The following is a 12,334-nucleotide window of genomic DNA, read 5'->3' as shown; positions in this document are numbered from 1 at the left end:
ATTTCAAAAACATTTTTAACAGCCTGGGGAAATGCTTATAATGAAATGTCAGGGAAAATAAACAGGATTCAAATTGCTACTATACTGTCTCGATTATAAAAATCATATGCACACATAGAAGACTGAAAAAATCTGTGGGTACCTCCGGAATCTGTGGGATTTGGTATTTTAGTTCCTTCTTTTTTTCTTTTCTGTATTTATGAATTATTTATAATTGATATGACATAAATGTTACAAAACTAAGCGCTATAAAGGCTTGATTTGTGGAAATATTCTTCAGGGGTCCCGGAAGTCAGGAGTCACAGCGTGTTGGTATGGCCATGCTTGGTCTAGTACAGGGTTAGGAAATGCCAGCCTCTTCAGTAATGGAGGCTTGCTGGCAGGCCAGCAGAGGATGGGTTTTTAAACAGTGGTACAACAGAGGAGAGCCTGACCTTTAAAGAAAGAGTACATGCTAATGGTGGTGCATTGGTGCTTGGAACGTGGCAGCCTTCCTCTAGGAGGGTTTCTCTGTGCCAGGCTAATAGGCTGTTTCAACCTCTAGAACACTTTGAGCTCCTGATTCTCTCTCACCTTTTGTTCCTTAAACAAGCCTTGCTCAGGTGCTGAAACGTACTTATTTTTGCCCTCCTCCCCCACCTTCTTCTGGTGTACGATTGAAATCCTTTGTGTTGGTACCTCATTGATATTCTACATTAATCTTTAAGAACTGAGGTTATATGCCCTTGTAAGAAAATTATATTTAACATCGCGCCTATACCATAACACCTACATAAAAGGCTTGGTGATCTGAGACCACAGATTTCAGCGTTTATAAACAAGAAAACACTTTCCTTTGGTTATTTCTGGAAATTCCTTCTAAACATCTGTGTTTTCTTCTAACTTAAGTTGCCTCCCACCTCTTTCCCCTGAGAGCTGTTGCCTCTCTGTGGGAGAGCAAACTTCATAGTATAAACAAACAAACAAATAAAACCAAAACAAAACGCCATAACAGCAAACCCCATCCATCTCCAAATTTCTAATTTCCTGCACTTAAAAAAAAAAAATTAAGCCCTAGCCTTTCCTTGTGTTTCAAGGATCTAAATGGAGATTCGACAACTTTGAAAACCTAACCAAATCTACGATTGTTTTTTATTATTTACTAGTTATTAAAATGTCCCGCCTCCTGATTAGAGAAGGCTGGAAGGCAAGAGCAACCGCGGAGGCGTGGGGAAGAAGTGCGAAAAAAAAAAAAGAAAGAAATTCCAGGTCTGCCTGGAAGACTGCGTGTGAAAGAGCCCGCTTCATCCGGCAGAGAGCTCCAGGCCGCGTTTTGCAGGCGGCCGCATCTGCCTCCCGTGTCTCTCTTACCTCCTTGATGTTCGGCACTATTTGTGGCCAGCGTGGTGGAAGGACACAGTGAGGTTCTCACCCCCGCCCCCCGCCCCTCGCTCCCATCCCCAGTTCCATCAAAGCGAACCCGGGCCAGCGCAAGGATCTCAGAGTTGCGAGTGTGCTGAGGCTGGGACTGTCACTCATTCTCCGCTCTGCGCGTGAACGCAGCTCGGCAGCCGCTGGTAGGAAACAATTCTGCAAAAATAATCATACTCAGCCTAGCAATTGTCTGCCCCTAGGTCTGTTGCTCTGCCGCCGTCCACACTCGCTGCAAGGGAGGGGGCACAGAATTTACCGCGGCAAGAACATCCCTCCCAGCCAGCAGATTACAATGTTGCAAACTAAGGATTTCATCTGGACTTTGTTTTTCCTGGGAACTGCAGGTACATTTTAAAAATTATTCTTTTCAGTCTGATTTGCTAATTGTCTCCATCTTCTTACTTCTCCCTGCGAGGAACACTGTTATTTGGGGTGGTTTTACGTGGAATGCTAAAGGTGGTCATTTTCGTGAAGCTGAGGAAGGAGCGCATCGCCCTTGCTACCCGGCGGAACCCTGCGCCCTCCCCGGCTGCGCTGGACCCGGGCTACCTCCCCGCGCAGCGAGCGCCGGGCAGCCCACCAGCGCGCCCGCCCTTCCCACTTTGTGTGCTCGCGGCGCTGGGAGTGGAGCGGTCTGCTCCCGTGGATGCTGCTGCCGTGCGGCTGATGGGCAGCGCTCCTTTCCCGAAGGCGGGCGGCGGGGCGGGGGATGCCGCGGCACAGGCTCGAATTCCGCTGGGTAGGGTCTTGTCAGCTCGGGCTCCGGCAAGAGTGAACAATAAGGCCGGGGCAACCGCCCCTGATTGTTATCTCGCCTGGTTTAATAAAGTGGGGCTCGCTGCCTTCGCCCCTCCCCCCCCCCCCCCGCCCCGGGCCGAATAACGGTTTGTAAAATGGGGCGACATGGGCCGAATCTCAGGGCTCTGTGGCCGTTGTTACACAGCCGTCAATATGACGTTAGTTTTTCATTTGCCAAATTGCTGGTTAGTTGCAAAGCCTGCTCTCGGCCCGGAGCTCGGAGGGATGGGAGGGTCGAGCGCCGCGTTTTGACAGGAGGAAGTGCAGAGGGGCGGAGGGCGAGGAGGGCGTGATCCAGGCTGCCTGGTGTGTGCGCGTGTGTGCGCGCGTGTGCCTTCACACGCACCGAGAGCCCTGTGTCGCACGGTGCGAGATAAGAATGGCAGGTAGCCACCCAAAACGCCTCACCCTAGTCTCCTTTCTTTGGGCGAGGTTCCTGATCTTTGCAAAGTGCAAACAATAGGGAACTGGGAAGAAGACAGTATTGATGCTGCCGCGGGCGGCGGAGGCTGAGCCATCGCCCAGAGAACCTCGGCGGTCGGGAGGGAGGTTTATTTCATTTTAGGTATTTCCATTCTGGCCTCCCTGATAGATTTGTGTGTGTGTGCTCACTCCCACCCTCCCCTCCAGCGGCTTCCCCTGTCCCACCGCAGGATTTGATATTTGGCGCTGATGGAGAAGGGGAAGAAAAGGAGCAGGGGCTGCAGAGAGCTGGGTGGGGTGGGAGGACATTCTGTGCGGGGGGCGTGTGCTGGGTACCCGAGGAAAGCAGGGTGGAGGAGGTTGTGTGTTGCGGTCGCCACTGCCAGGTGCCGCTGGAACTGCCTTAGGCGGCAGAGCCTGGCTTGGGGAGCGCGCAGGGCGGGCCTGGGAGAACCCAGCACGCCCCCTCCCCGGGCTGCACGAGAACAGCGCTCGGCCGCAGCCTCCAGCCTACTCGGATCCCTCCCATGGCGACCAATCAGAGCGAGGCTGGCTGGGCGGGAAGCCGCGAGAGGCTTTTATTGCCGCGCGGGTGGCGGCCCAGAGCTGCCAGGACCCTCTCCGGGTGTTCCAGCCTAACGGTCTCGCTCACCCCTTGCCGGGAGGAACCCCGCCCTTCAGCTGGTCCCCTGCCTGCCCCTCAGTTCCCGAGGAAATAAAATGGAGTCTAGGCGGTCACCGGGAGGTGCTCTCCCACACGCGCCTTTTTCACGCACACTGGGAGCATCCCTCCCGCCCCCGCCAGCACACACTTTCGCGCTGCGTCGTCTAGGCCGGAGCGCTTCGCCTTGGAGGGCGCGGTGGATGGGAGCACAGACGCGCGTGCGCTGACCAGCCTGCCGTGGGTTTGGGACGAAGCTGGGGGCGGGGCGGTCTGGGGCGGGGCCTTGACGGGGGCGGAGGGCCCCCCAGAAGGAGGCCGACCCCAGTCCGCTTGTTGCTGGGTCCCCGCCGCTACCTGATGAGGGTGGGGGGTTGCCGGCGGCCTTCCCTTTTCGATCGTGTCAGTCTCCGCGGTGCGACCTTCCTCACCCGGGGGTAGGGGTTGTTTCTTGGACCTCCTCCTCTCTAGATGGGGGTATGACAGTAGAGCCCTAATCTTTAGTAGGCACTTGGGCTATCGCCTGACTGTCTTTTCCTTCATGCTGATGGGTGTAACCCTCAGTATGTGGATCCCAGGGGAGTTGCAGGGGTACACACCCTGGGAATCCCAGGTTGGAATATTCGCTATTGCTCAGGCAAGAGTGGCATTCAGACCCATGTTTCCTGCGAGGAAAGCATACTCATTCCTGACCCTCATACCATGAGGATGGGAAGGCAGACGGTGAAACACATACAAGGCAGCTTAACAAAAGAAGTTGAGCGGTTTTCTAGAGAGAAATACTTACTGTTTGTACCATAATTTAAAAGAAATGGAAGAATTTTAGTCAGAAGGTCAAGACGAAAATAAAAACGGTAACACACATACACAGACATTTACATTTTTGGCCTCAAGTATATCATCTCCAGAGACAATGGTAGTTCAGCCTCTCTCCACTCGGTGCATTTGAAAATTTAGGTATAAGGTGTTAATAAGGTGTGTTAACTTTAACATACCAAACGAATCAGGTCTGCTGCTCCTCTCTTGTTTTGCTGTTTTCTGCTCTTTAGGAATAAAGTAAAAGCTTATGGAATTACATAACAAATTCGAGTATTTTCTAACAGCAGTTTTAGATTTTTTGTGGAAAATTATTTGAATGTTCTGGAATGGATTTTAAGCCATACATTTATTTGATAAATTTACAATCCTCTGCCAATTTAACGTCCAAGAGTCAAGGAATGGATAGGACTGGTTTTCTAACAAGCTGGAGCCTAAATAACAAAGAGCACCTGTGCTACCTTGCGAAAAATAGCTAGCCCATATATGTATATAGAGTATATATAATATCCCTCACTAAATGAATAGAGACGTGTTTCAGCAACGTTTGCTGTCAGTACAATTAGAGTGAGCTATATTTTTTCACTGATTTTCATTATTAGGTCAGAAATGGGTCTTTCTGAACAAAATTTAACTAAACACAATGAAGTCCTATTTAAGAATGTGGAAAATCTTTCACAACAATATCCAAAAAACAAAAAGTTAATTTTCTTTCAACAAATATCAGCATATATTAAAATATTTTAAAAAAACTTAGAATTTATTTAAAATGCAGTAGAGTTTGACAAAGAGAATGTAATTTAGACATTTTGGAGGTGTGGCCTGTCACTTATGTAATACTTTTTGAGTTACTCTCCCCACTACAAAGGTTCTTAAGAACTACCAATTGAGCTAAGTTTTCATTAGTCTAAAACTTAAATTGTGTTTTTAAGTCAATTTTTTAGTAAGCTCTCCTATCCTCCCAATAGATTGAAGCTGTGACTTCTTTGCAAATGCCTTTACCTAGGATATATGTTTTTTTAAAAAAACAACTAGAATAGCCGAAAATAGCAGGACATTTTCTTGTTCAATAAAGGAGGTTCATCCAATGCTCTATGCTAAATGATTAAGGATTTGTTGATTTAATTGGTGACTATTTCTTGAGTTTGGTAGTTCAAGAATTCAGGCAGCAATTCTTTGCAAAAACAAATTATAGTGTAGATGTACTCTTCACAAGATATCTCTTTGAGTGCTTACTCAAGGCAGAACTAAAAGGGAGAAATTAATCACCTGGACACCCCCCTCCCCGCAATTTAAAGAGTTTTGCAAAGTGCTTCTCTTTGGAATACATTTATTGTTAATGAACTTCCTCAGATAGGTAATATGTAATTTAATGTAAATAATCTATATATTTTTCTGTCACAGGAAACATCTTAATTGCCTTTCAAAATAAATAGCACCATTTTGTCATGCAATAACTACTCTTTAGACATAATATGTTTTCATTCACTACAGAACTCAGTTTCTTAAATTAGAGACAGCACCTTGTAAACTTTACTTGAAATATGGGCTTTGTAATATCTGATCCAACCACTTAATTTTTTAAGGCGACAAAGCTTCTATTTAATATTATTAGTTTGACGAATTTTCCATATTTACGTCTTCAATATTAAAGAACTGTGGCTATTCTCCAGACTGAAAGTGACTTCAATGCTATTGGCAGACCTCCAGAGATACTTAATAGACAGTCCTTCCTGTCTTAGTGTGAAATAAGTGATTGACTACCTGTTGCTAAAGAACAGTTTGAACTTTCCCTGCTGATCTTGAATTTGTGGTGATGGAGAGCAGAACCAATTGCCAGGGAGGAAGAGAAGGGACTGCACCTGCCACCATCAGTCTTCTGGGAGCAGCTAGCCTGGGAGGAGACAAAGGCATTTAAAAAAGGCTTTTCTGTACTATTTAAGTATTGAATTTTTTGAGGACACAGATGTTTTATGGTGTCAAAATAATATTTTAAGGTAAATTCCATAATTGATAATTTTTTAGTTTAGTGATCTAACAAATATATAGGCTAAGAAATGCCTGGAACTTGAAAAGAAATGTCAGCAAATTACTATTAGCATTTTACTGGTTTTAAAAATGGGTTACAAATTAGACAAAATTGAAAACATGAATCAATTGGCTTTATAATAATAATGGCTATTTGGACTTTGAATAAAAAAGAATAAGGTTAAGATGCCTTTAGTTTAAAAGGTGAAATATGAATAAAATTCAGAAGCAAGTTTTATACATCTCTTAAAATACTCAGCAAGTCTCTGAGGAATATTGTAAGAGATGACCTCTTAGGAAGAGAGAAACTGCCCATGGACCTCTCTGGCTCCTAATGGTTAGGTCTCTAAGGGGTCCAGAATTGTTAATATGAGAAAACAATGTAGTGAAACTTATTGATAATACAGGTAGATGTACTTACTATGATATGGCAATAAAATCCAGAAGCCAGTCTGAAGGTAACGGACATGTCACCTCTAGCACTTTTTGTTATAAACTCACGTTGCCAAACCTTAAAACCATTTGCCGATGTAAAGGGACGTAAATTATTTGGCGTTGCCAGTGGTGCCATTATGCCTTTTCATTTCTCAGTGTTGAAATGCTGTCTCTCAGCTGAAGATGCTCATTAGGAGACTGCCTTTTGGTGTCCGTTTGGGTGCCAAATGGCAGCCTTTCAGACAGTTTCAGTACATTATGCTTAAGGCATTCTTAGGCCATGTCTACATGCAGCCACTGAGTTAGCAGTTTTCAGTTAGGATGACACACTTTTCTCTTCCTGCAGTATTTGGCTTCTGAGCAATCAAAGACTCAAAGAGAACTACACTAAAAGGATAAGCCATTTGGTTTATCTTGTGTTTTTTTGGGGGGGAGGGGAAATGTTTTAATAAACCTATAATGCATTCTTCCTAGATATGTGTAAATATGCTTTCCTCTCAATTTAAAGATTGACACTAAAAGGATAAGCCATTTGGTTTATCTTGTGTATATGTGTTTTTTTGGGGTGGGGGAGGGAATGTTCTAATAAACCTATAATGCATTCTTCCTAGATATATGTAAATATGCTTTCTTCTCAATTTAAAGATTACATCACTGATGTGACTTGAAAGGCTTCTATATAACTTGTGTTCTATATATTCTCACTAGGACATTTTGATTTGTAGCTGCAAACACTGGCAATATCTGACCCTATTTTCTGTTCTGTCATTCCTTAGATAACATGTAAAAAGGCTTTTGGTATCATATTACCTCATCATTTAGGAATATTTGAAATAATGTCACACGGTTTGAGATTGTGTTACATTAGGTATCCTCTTAAATAGTTGATCAAATATATTTATTGAATGCCAGCATTTTATCATCGGCTCTATGGGGAATTACAAAGGACTGAGATGACATTATTTCTGCTGTCGAGGAACACTGGAAGTAGTACAGAATAGGAATTAAGAATGGTCAGTGACCCTAAGTTGAAACTCCAGCCATATGTATCCCTTATTAGCTATCTGATCTTGGGCAAGTCATTTAGCTTCTCTAAGGTTCAGTTTCTTCTTCTGTGAAATAAGAAACTGAATAATAACTATTTGAGTTGTTGTGAATATTTTAGAGATCACAGGACTTCAATGTGTGCAAGCTGTGTTTATTAATAAGAAAGAGGGAAGTAAATGGCTCTAGAAAAAATAATTATTCAGATAGTGCTTTCTTTTTAGGACTTTAAAAAGATATTATGAGAACATGATCTTGATTAGAACTAGACTTTTCAAAATCACTGTTAAATATGCCTGCACTGTAATGTAGGGTCTGAATACTTGAGAGAAAAAAGTGGTCTTATTATAAGGTTGAAAGCCACAGAAGTTGATCTAGGTTTCCTGGGGCCTGAGGGTATACAATTTTTGAAGACCCTCTTTAAGGAAAATACAGAACTCATTTGCTTTAGCAAAATTTAGAAAACATATGAACATGAGAACACATTGCCAGGTCCCTATCTCCCCAGAGCCTTGAAAGGAGGCCATCAATGGAGGGCCCTACAAACCTCTGACCCTGTATTAGCAACCGTGTTTTGGTCTGGTTGGGTCCACTTGCTTGAGAATATAAGCTAATTGTTCCAATTTGTTGAACATGAACCTTATAAAGGTTATTCGTGTAATGCATTGAAGATTAGAATCATGTATCAAAATCAAAGTTGTTATTGAAAAGAAGAAGCTATTTAACCTTTATTTTATAGAAAATCTCCAGAGAGACCTGAGGTGATTTAGCATTTCTTACTGCTGATATTTTTGTAAATCACTAACTGGAGTAAAATAAAGTAATTGCTATTATTATTCAGATGTGTCAGACATACTATTTGTGGGACAGGAAGTAATTTTACCAACTAAAGGCATATGATAATGGAGAAGAGAGGAAGATTTTGTTTTAGCTATCTAAGAGGAGATAAACTGGATATTTAATCTCAATAATTATAATCATCACTATTTAATTCACAGAGTTTTTGATGTGCATTGTATCATTGAATCTTTGTATCATTTATTCAGTAAATATCTATTGAGTACTGGGTGCTGGTAGTACAGTGGTAAACTAAACATTGTCCGTGTTTTCATCCAGCTTTTCATCTAATAGGAGGAATATAGACATTAAACAAGAAACACACATATTTATAATTACAAATTCTGAGTAAAACTGAGGAAAGGAACAGGGTGCTATGGGAGATTATCGGGAATCTACCTGTGCCTGAGTGATTGGGGTGGTGAGGAAGTAACATTTGAAGAACTCTGAAATGGGAAGGACTGATGATATTCTCATTTTAAGGCATGGTTGATTGACTGATTAATTCAACAAACATTGAAACATAACGAACATTCTTGAATTCCTTAATTCAGCAAAATGCTGAAATCTTGAGTAGGTCAAATAATTTCAGGAATGTGCTGAGCTTCAGGTTATAAAGTCAAGTAAGATATGCCTCTGCCTCTAGAGCTTACCATCTAGTGTGGGAGGGAGACATACTATACACATGAATAGAGACAAGAATTATATACCATTGGAGCACAAGGAAAGAAGCCGTTAACTCTGCTTGGGACTCTTGGGAGCTGGGCATGGGTCATGTGTTTGTTTTCAATAGATAGAGCAGGAAGAAGGGGTAATTCAGGCAGAGCCATTTAGCTTAAGTCTTGAGACATGAATACATACAGTCCTGTTCAGGGGAACAGTGTGGGGTTCTTGGAGAGAAGCAGCCAGAAATTAGGAGAAAAATTCTGTAAGGCTAGGTTGTTAAGTCTTGAAATAGAAACCGAGGTGAGAAAGGTTGTTATTTATGTAGGTAAAATTGGGACTATAACTTACGTTAGTTGGTTGCATTTTATCCTTTATTAAAGTTAGGATATTTGAATACGTATAGCATCAGAATACATGCTAATCAAATGTGAGTTTGCTTGGCTTCTGGACTGACTGAGTCTGACCAAAGTGAGGGTGAATGATAGAGCAGAGGGCAATATCAGGAGCTTTGGAGTCTGATAGGTCCAAGTTGAGTTCAGTAACTGTAACTGATATCCTGCTAGTCGTTGCACTTCTGAGTCCGCATTCCTGTCTGTAATATGGGGATAATGGCACCTCCCTTCTGGGGTTCAGTGAGCTTAAATAAAATCACATATGTAAAACAGGTAAAACTCAGTAAGTACTCAATATGTGCTTTTAAAAAGTTCACCTTGATCGAGATTAATTTTTGAAATGTTTACTAATCAGATATACTGTGAATATAATGTCAGAGTTCTGTGCTGGAGACTGAGGGTGAGGAGAAATAAATTTAAGACTACTATACTGGTTGTGTGGAGGCGTTCAAATGGTGAGGAGGATACTCGCTTAGTTCAGGCAGTTAGGAAACCATAAAAGGTACTATAAGAATAAGTACCTAAAAGAAGAAAGCAGATATTAATTGTGAAAAATGTTTAGAAAGGCAAAATTCATCTTGGTTGGTTTTAATGTCTGGAAAAAAGGTGTGGAAGATCTAGTGTTTGATCTGGACCTCCACTCATGTAAGAATAAATAAGGAGAAAGAGGACCTATTTCTCTGTAGGAGGAGATGGGTCTAGCTAGATAATTGGTATTGAAGAGCAGTGAAAGCAGACTGGATATTGGTGCAGGTCTTATTAAAACCTTAAATGCTAGACAAAGGAGAGGGATGCTGCCATAGATGTTAGAGAAATCACTTTAAAAAATATTGAAGAGTATAGTCAGCGATAGCAATTGAACATCTGCCGTGCTAGGCTTTTGTGTTGGATGCCAGCTATGAATTAACAGAGAGATAAGTAAGAGCAGATTGGTAGAGATCACTGCAGTACTTAAAGGGAGTTTTGGTTTTATGTAGCAGCTACTATAGTGGCCGGGCATAATAGATGAAAGGATATTTGTTACATTATCTAAGATGGACTAGATAGAGAAGCCAGAGGCTTGGAGATAGGGGAACCAGTTTAAACTGGTTTGGAGCCAGTGAAGTCCAATGAAAGTCTCTTATTTTATGGGATGGGAAGACTAGGATGTGGGAAAAGGGTACCGTTAAGCTTAGATTAAAAGATTTGGGTTCAAGATTTGGCTCTGCTACCAACTAGCCAAGTGAATTTGTGTAAGGTATTTAACCTCTTTGAACTCTAATTTCCTAATTTGAATATGAGAATCAAAATAATATATGTGAAATGGATTACAAATCAAAATATTTCACAACTGTACCTTTTATTAATACATACATAGCTGAAAACACTTATAAAGTCAAGTTTTATGTACCAGAGGAGCTTGTTAAAGAAATTTAACTGTGATATATTTTGTAAAGCACATAATCTTGGAAAGACACATGCATAATGGCTTTGGATAAGGATAAAGGGGGCACACACAGCTGAGATGTTAGAGATGATGAAGCAATTAGCAGGGGTAGATGATAGAGCCAAAATGGACTGACAAAGAGAAAAAAAATTAAGTTACTAACCCCAGGGAATGAAATTATCATGGTACTGTCAGTGTGATGAGGAAATTGGGAAAAGAGGTTACCTTGGTTGAAGGATGGATAACTACAGTTTTACACACATTAGGTTTTTGAAAAAAAATAGTATTTTTCAACAGTAGGTGGTGAAATGTGTTCGTCTGGCTTGGCCAGTATTGACCAAGAAGGAAGTAAGGAAGCGGGGAAAGGAGGAAAGAAGGAATGGAATGAAATAGAAAAGAGTATATATGATATAGTAACGATAAGTATTGTTCTGTGAAACTTTTGTTAGGAAATCAGGTTTTGATGAAAAACATGTATCTTATTATGTCTCAGGTCAAAATAGCTTGAAAGCTAATGTCATAGATGGGGGAATATAGGACTAGAGAGGATAAAATAATCTATAGTGCAGAGAAGGTACAGGATAGAGATTTAGTGAGTTTTGGGGGAGAGGGAGAAGCAATGATAGCAAAAATACTTACTGAGCATCTACACGGTCTGTTAGCCATAAAAAAAAAAAAAACAAAAAAAAAACCCAACACAAAAACTCTAAAGTACAATGCCTTGACCTCAGAGAGTCACTGTTTTACTGGAGAATAAAAAGATAAACGGAATAGCAGGTGGCGTCTAGAGCCAAATATGTGGCTGAGATTTCAGAGGCAGAATAAGGATTACTTGGGCACCAGGGGTGGCTGGAGAACTCTTCACAAGGTGAGAGTTGAAGGTGGCTTGTATAAAGGATTGAGCTCTGCACAGAAGAAACGTGGATGAGGTGAGGTAGGTTATGTATTGCATGTTTGGAGGGAAGCAGGAGGGAGCCCAGCTAAAGAGACCAAGAAGACTGAGAGGTAATAGTAGTCTATATTTTTATCTTCTTTCCAAGGAGATAAAACACCATGAATTACATTCAGTACATTGTGGAGTCTTTACCATACCCAGAAGTATTTATGTTGTGGTATTTACATAGCTTCTAGAATGTATCTTGTCCATAATTCAGAACGTGATATTGAACAAAAGGAGGAAGCCAGAGCCTAGTGATGTGAATTAAATTCTCCAACATTTGTTATTACTTGTCTTGTTGATTATTGCTATTCTAACAGGCGTGAGATGGTATCTCATCGTGCTTTTGATTCGCATTTCCCTAATAGCTAGGTTAGGGAAGAATAATAATGTTAAGTGAAAAAAAAAAAGATGGAAACAAATGATATATATTATCCCAATTTTGTTTAAAATAAATC

General features: G+C 41.7%; 1 protein-coding gene across 1 annotated transcript in view; it reads left to right on the top strand.

Annotated features, from left to right (window-relative positions):
- The first annotated feature begins 1,571 nt into the window (after window positions 1-1,571).
- The window catches only part of NCAM1 (neural cell adhesion molecule 1), a 289,389-nt gene continuing 278,626 nt past the window's right edge, over window positions 1,572-12,334 (top strand). Inside the window, exon 1 of the mRNA XM_006912806.2 lies at window positions 1,572-1,757. Within this exon, the coding sequence (XP_006912868.1) occupies window positions 1,706-1,757 (52 nt within the window). The 5' untranslated portion in view covers window positions 1,572-1,705. The remainder of the gene's footprint in view (window positions 1,758-12,334) is intronic.

This window comes from Pteropus alecto, unplaced genomic scaffold (genome assembly GCF_000325575.1).
Source record: "Pteropus alecto unplaced genomic scaffold, ASM32557v1 scaffold224, whole genome shotgun sequence".
NCBI classification, from domain to species: Eukaryota; Metazoa; Chordata; class Mammalia; order Chiroptera; family Pteropodidae; genus Pteropus; species Pteropus alecto.
The sequence above is the reverse complement of the archived record's forward strand: the minus strand, read 5'-3'. Positions and strand labels throughout refer to the sequence as shown.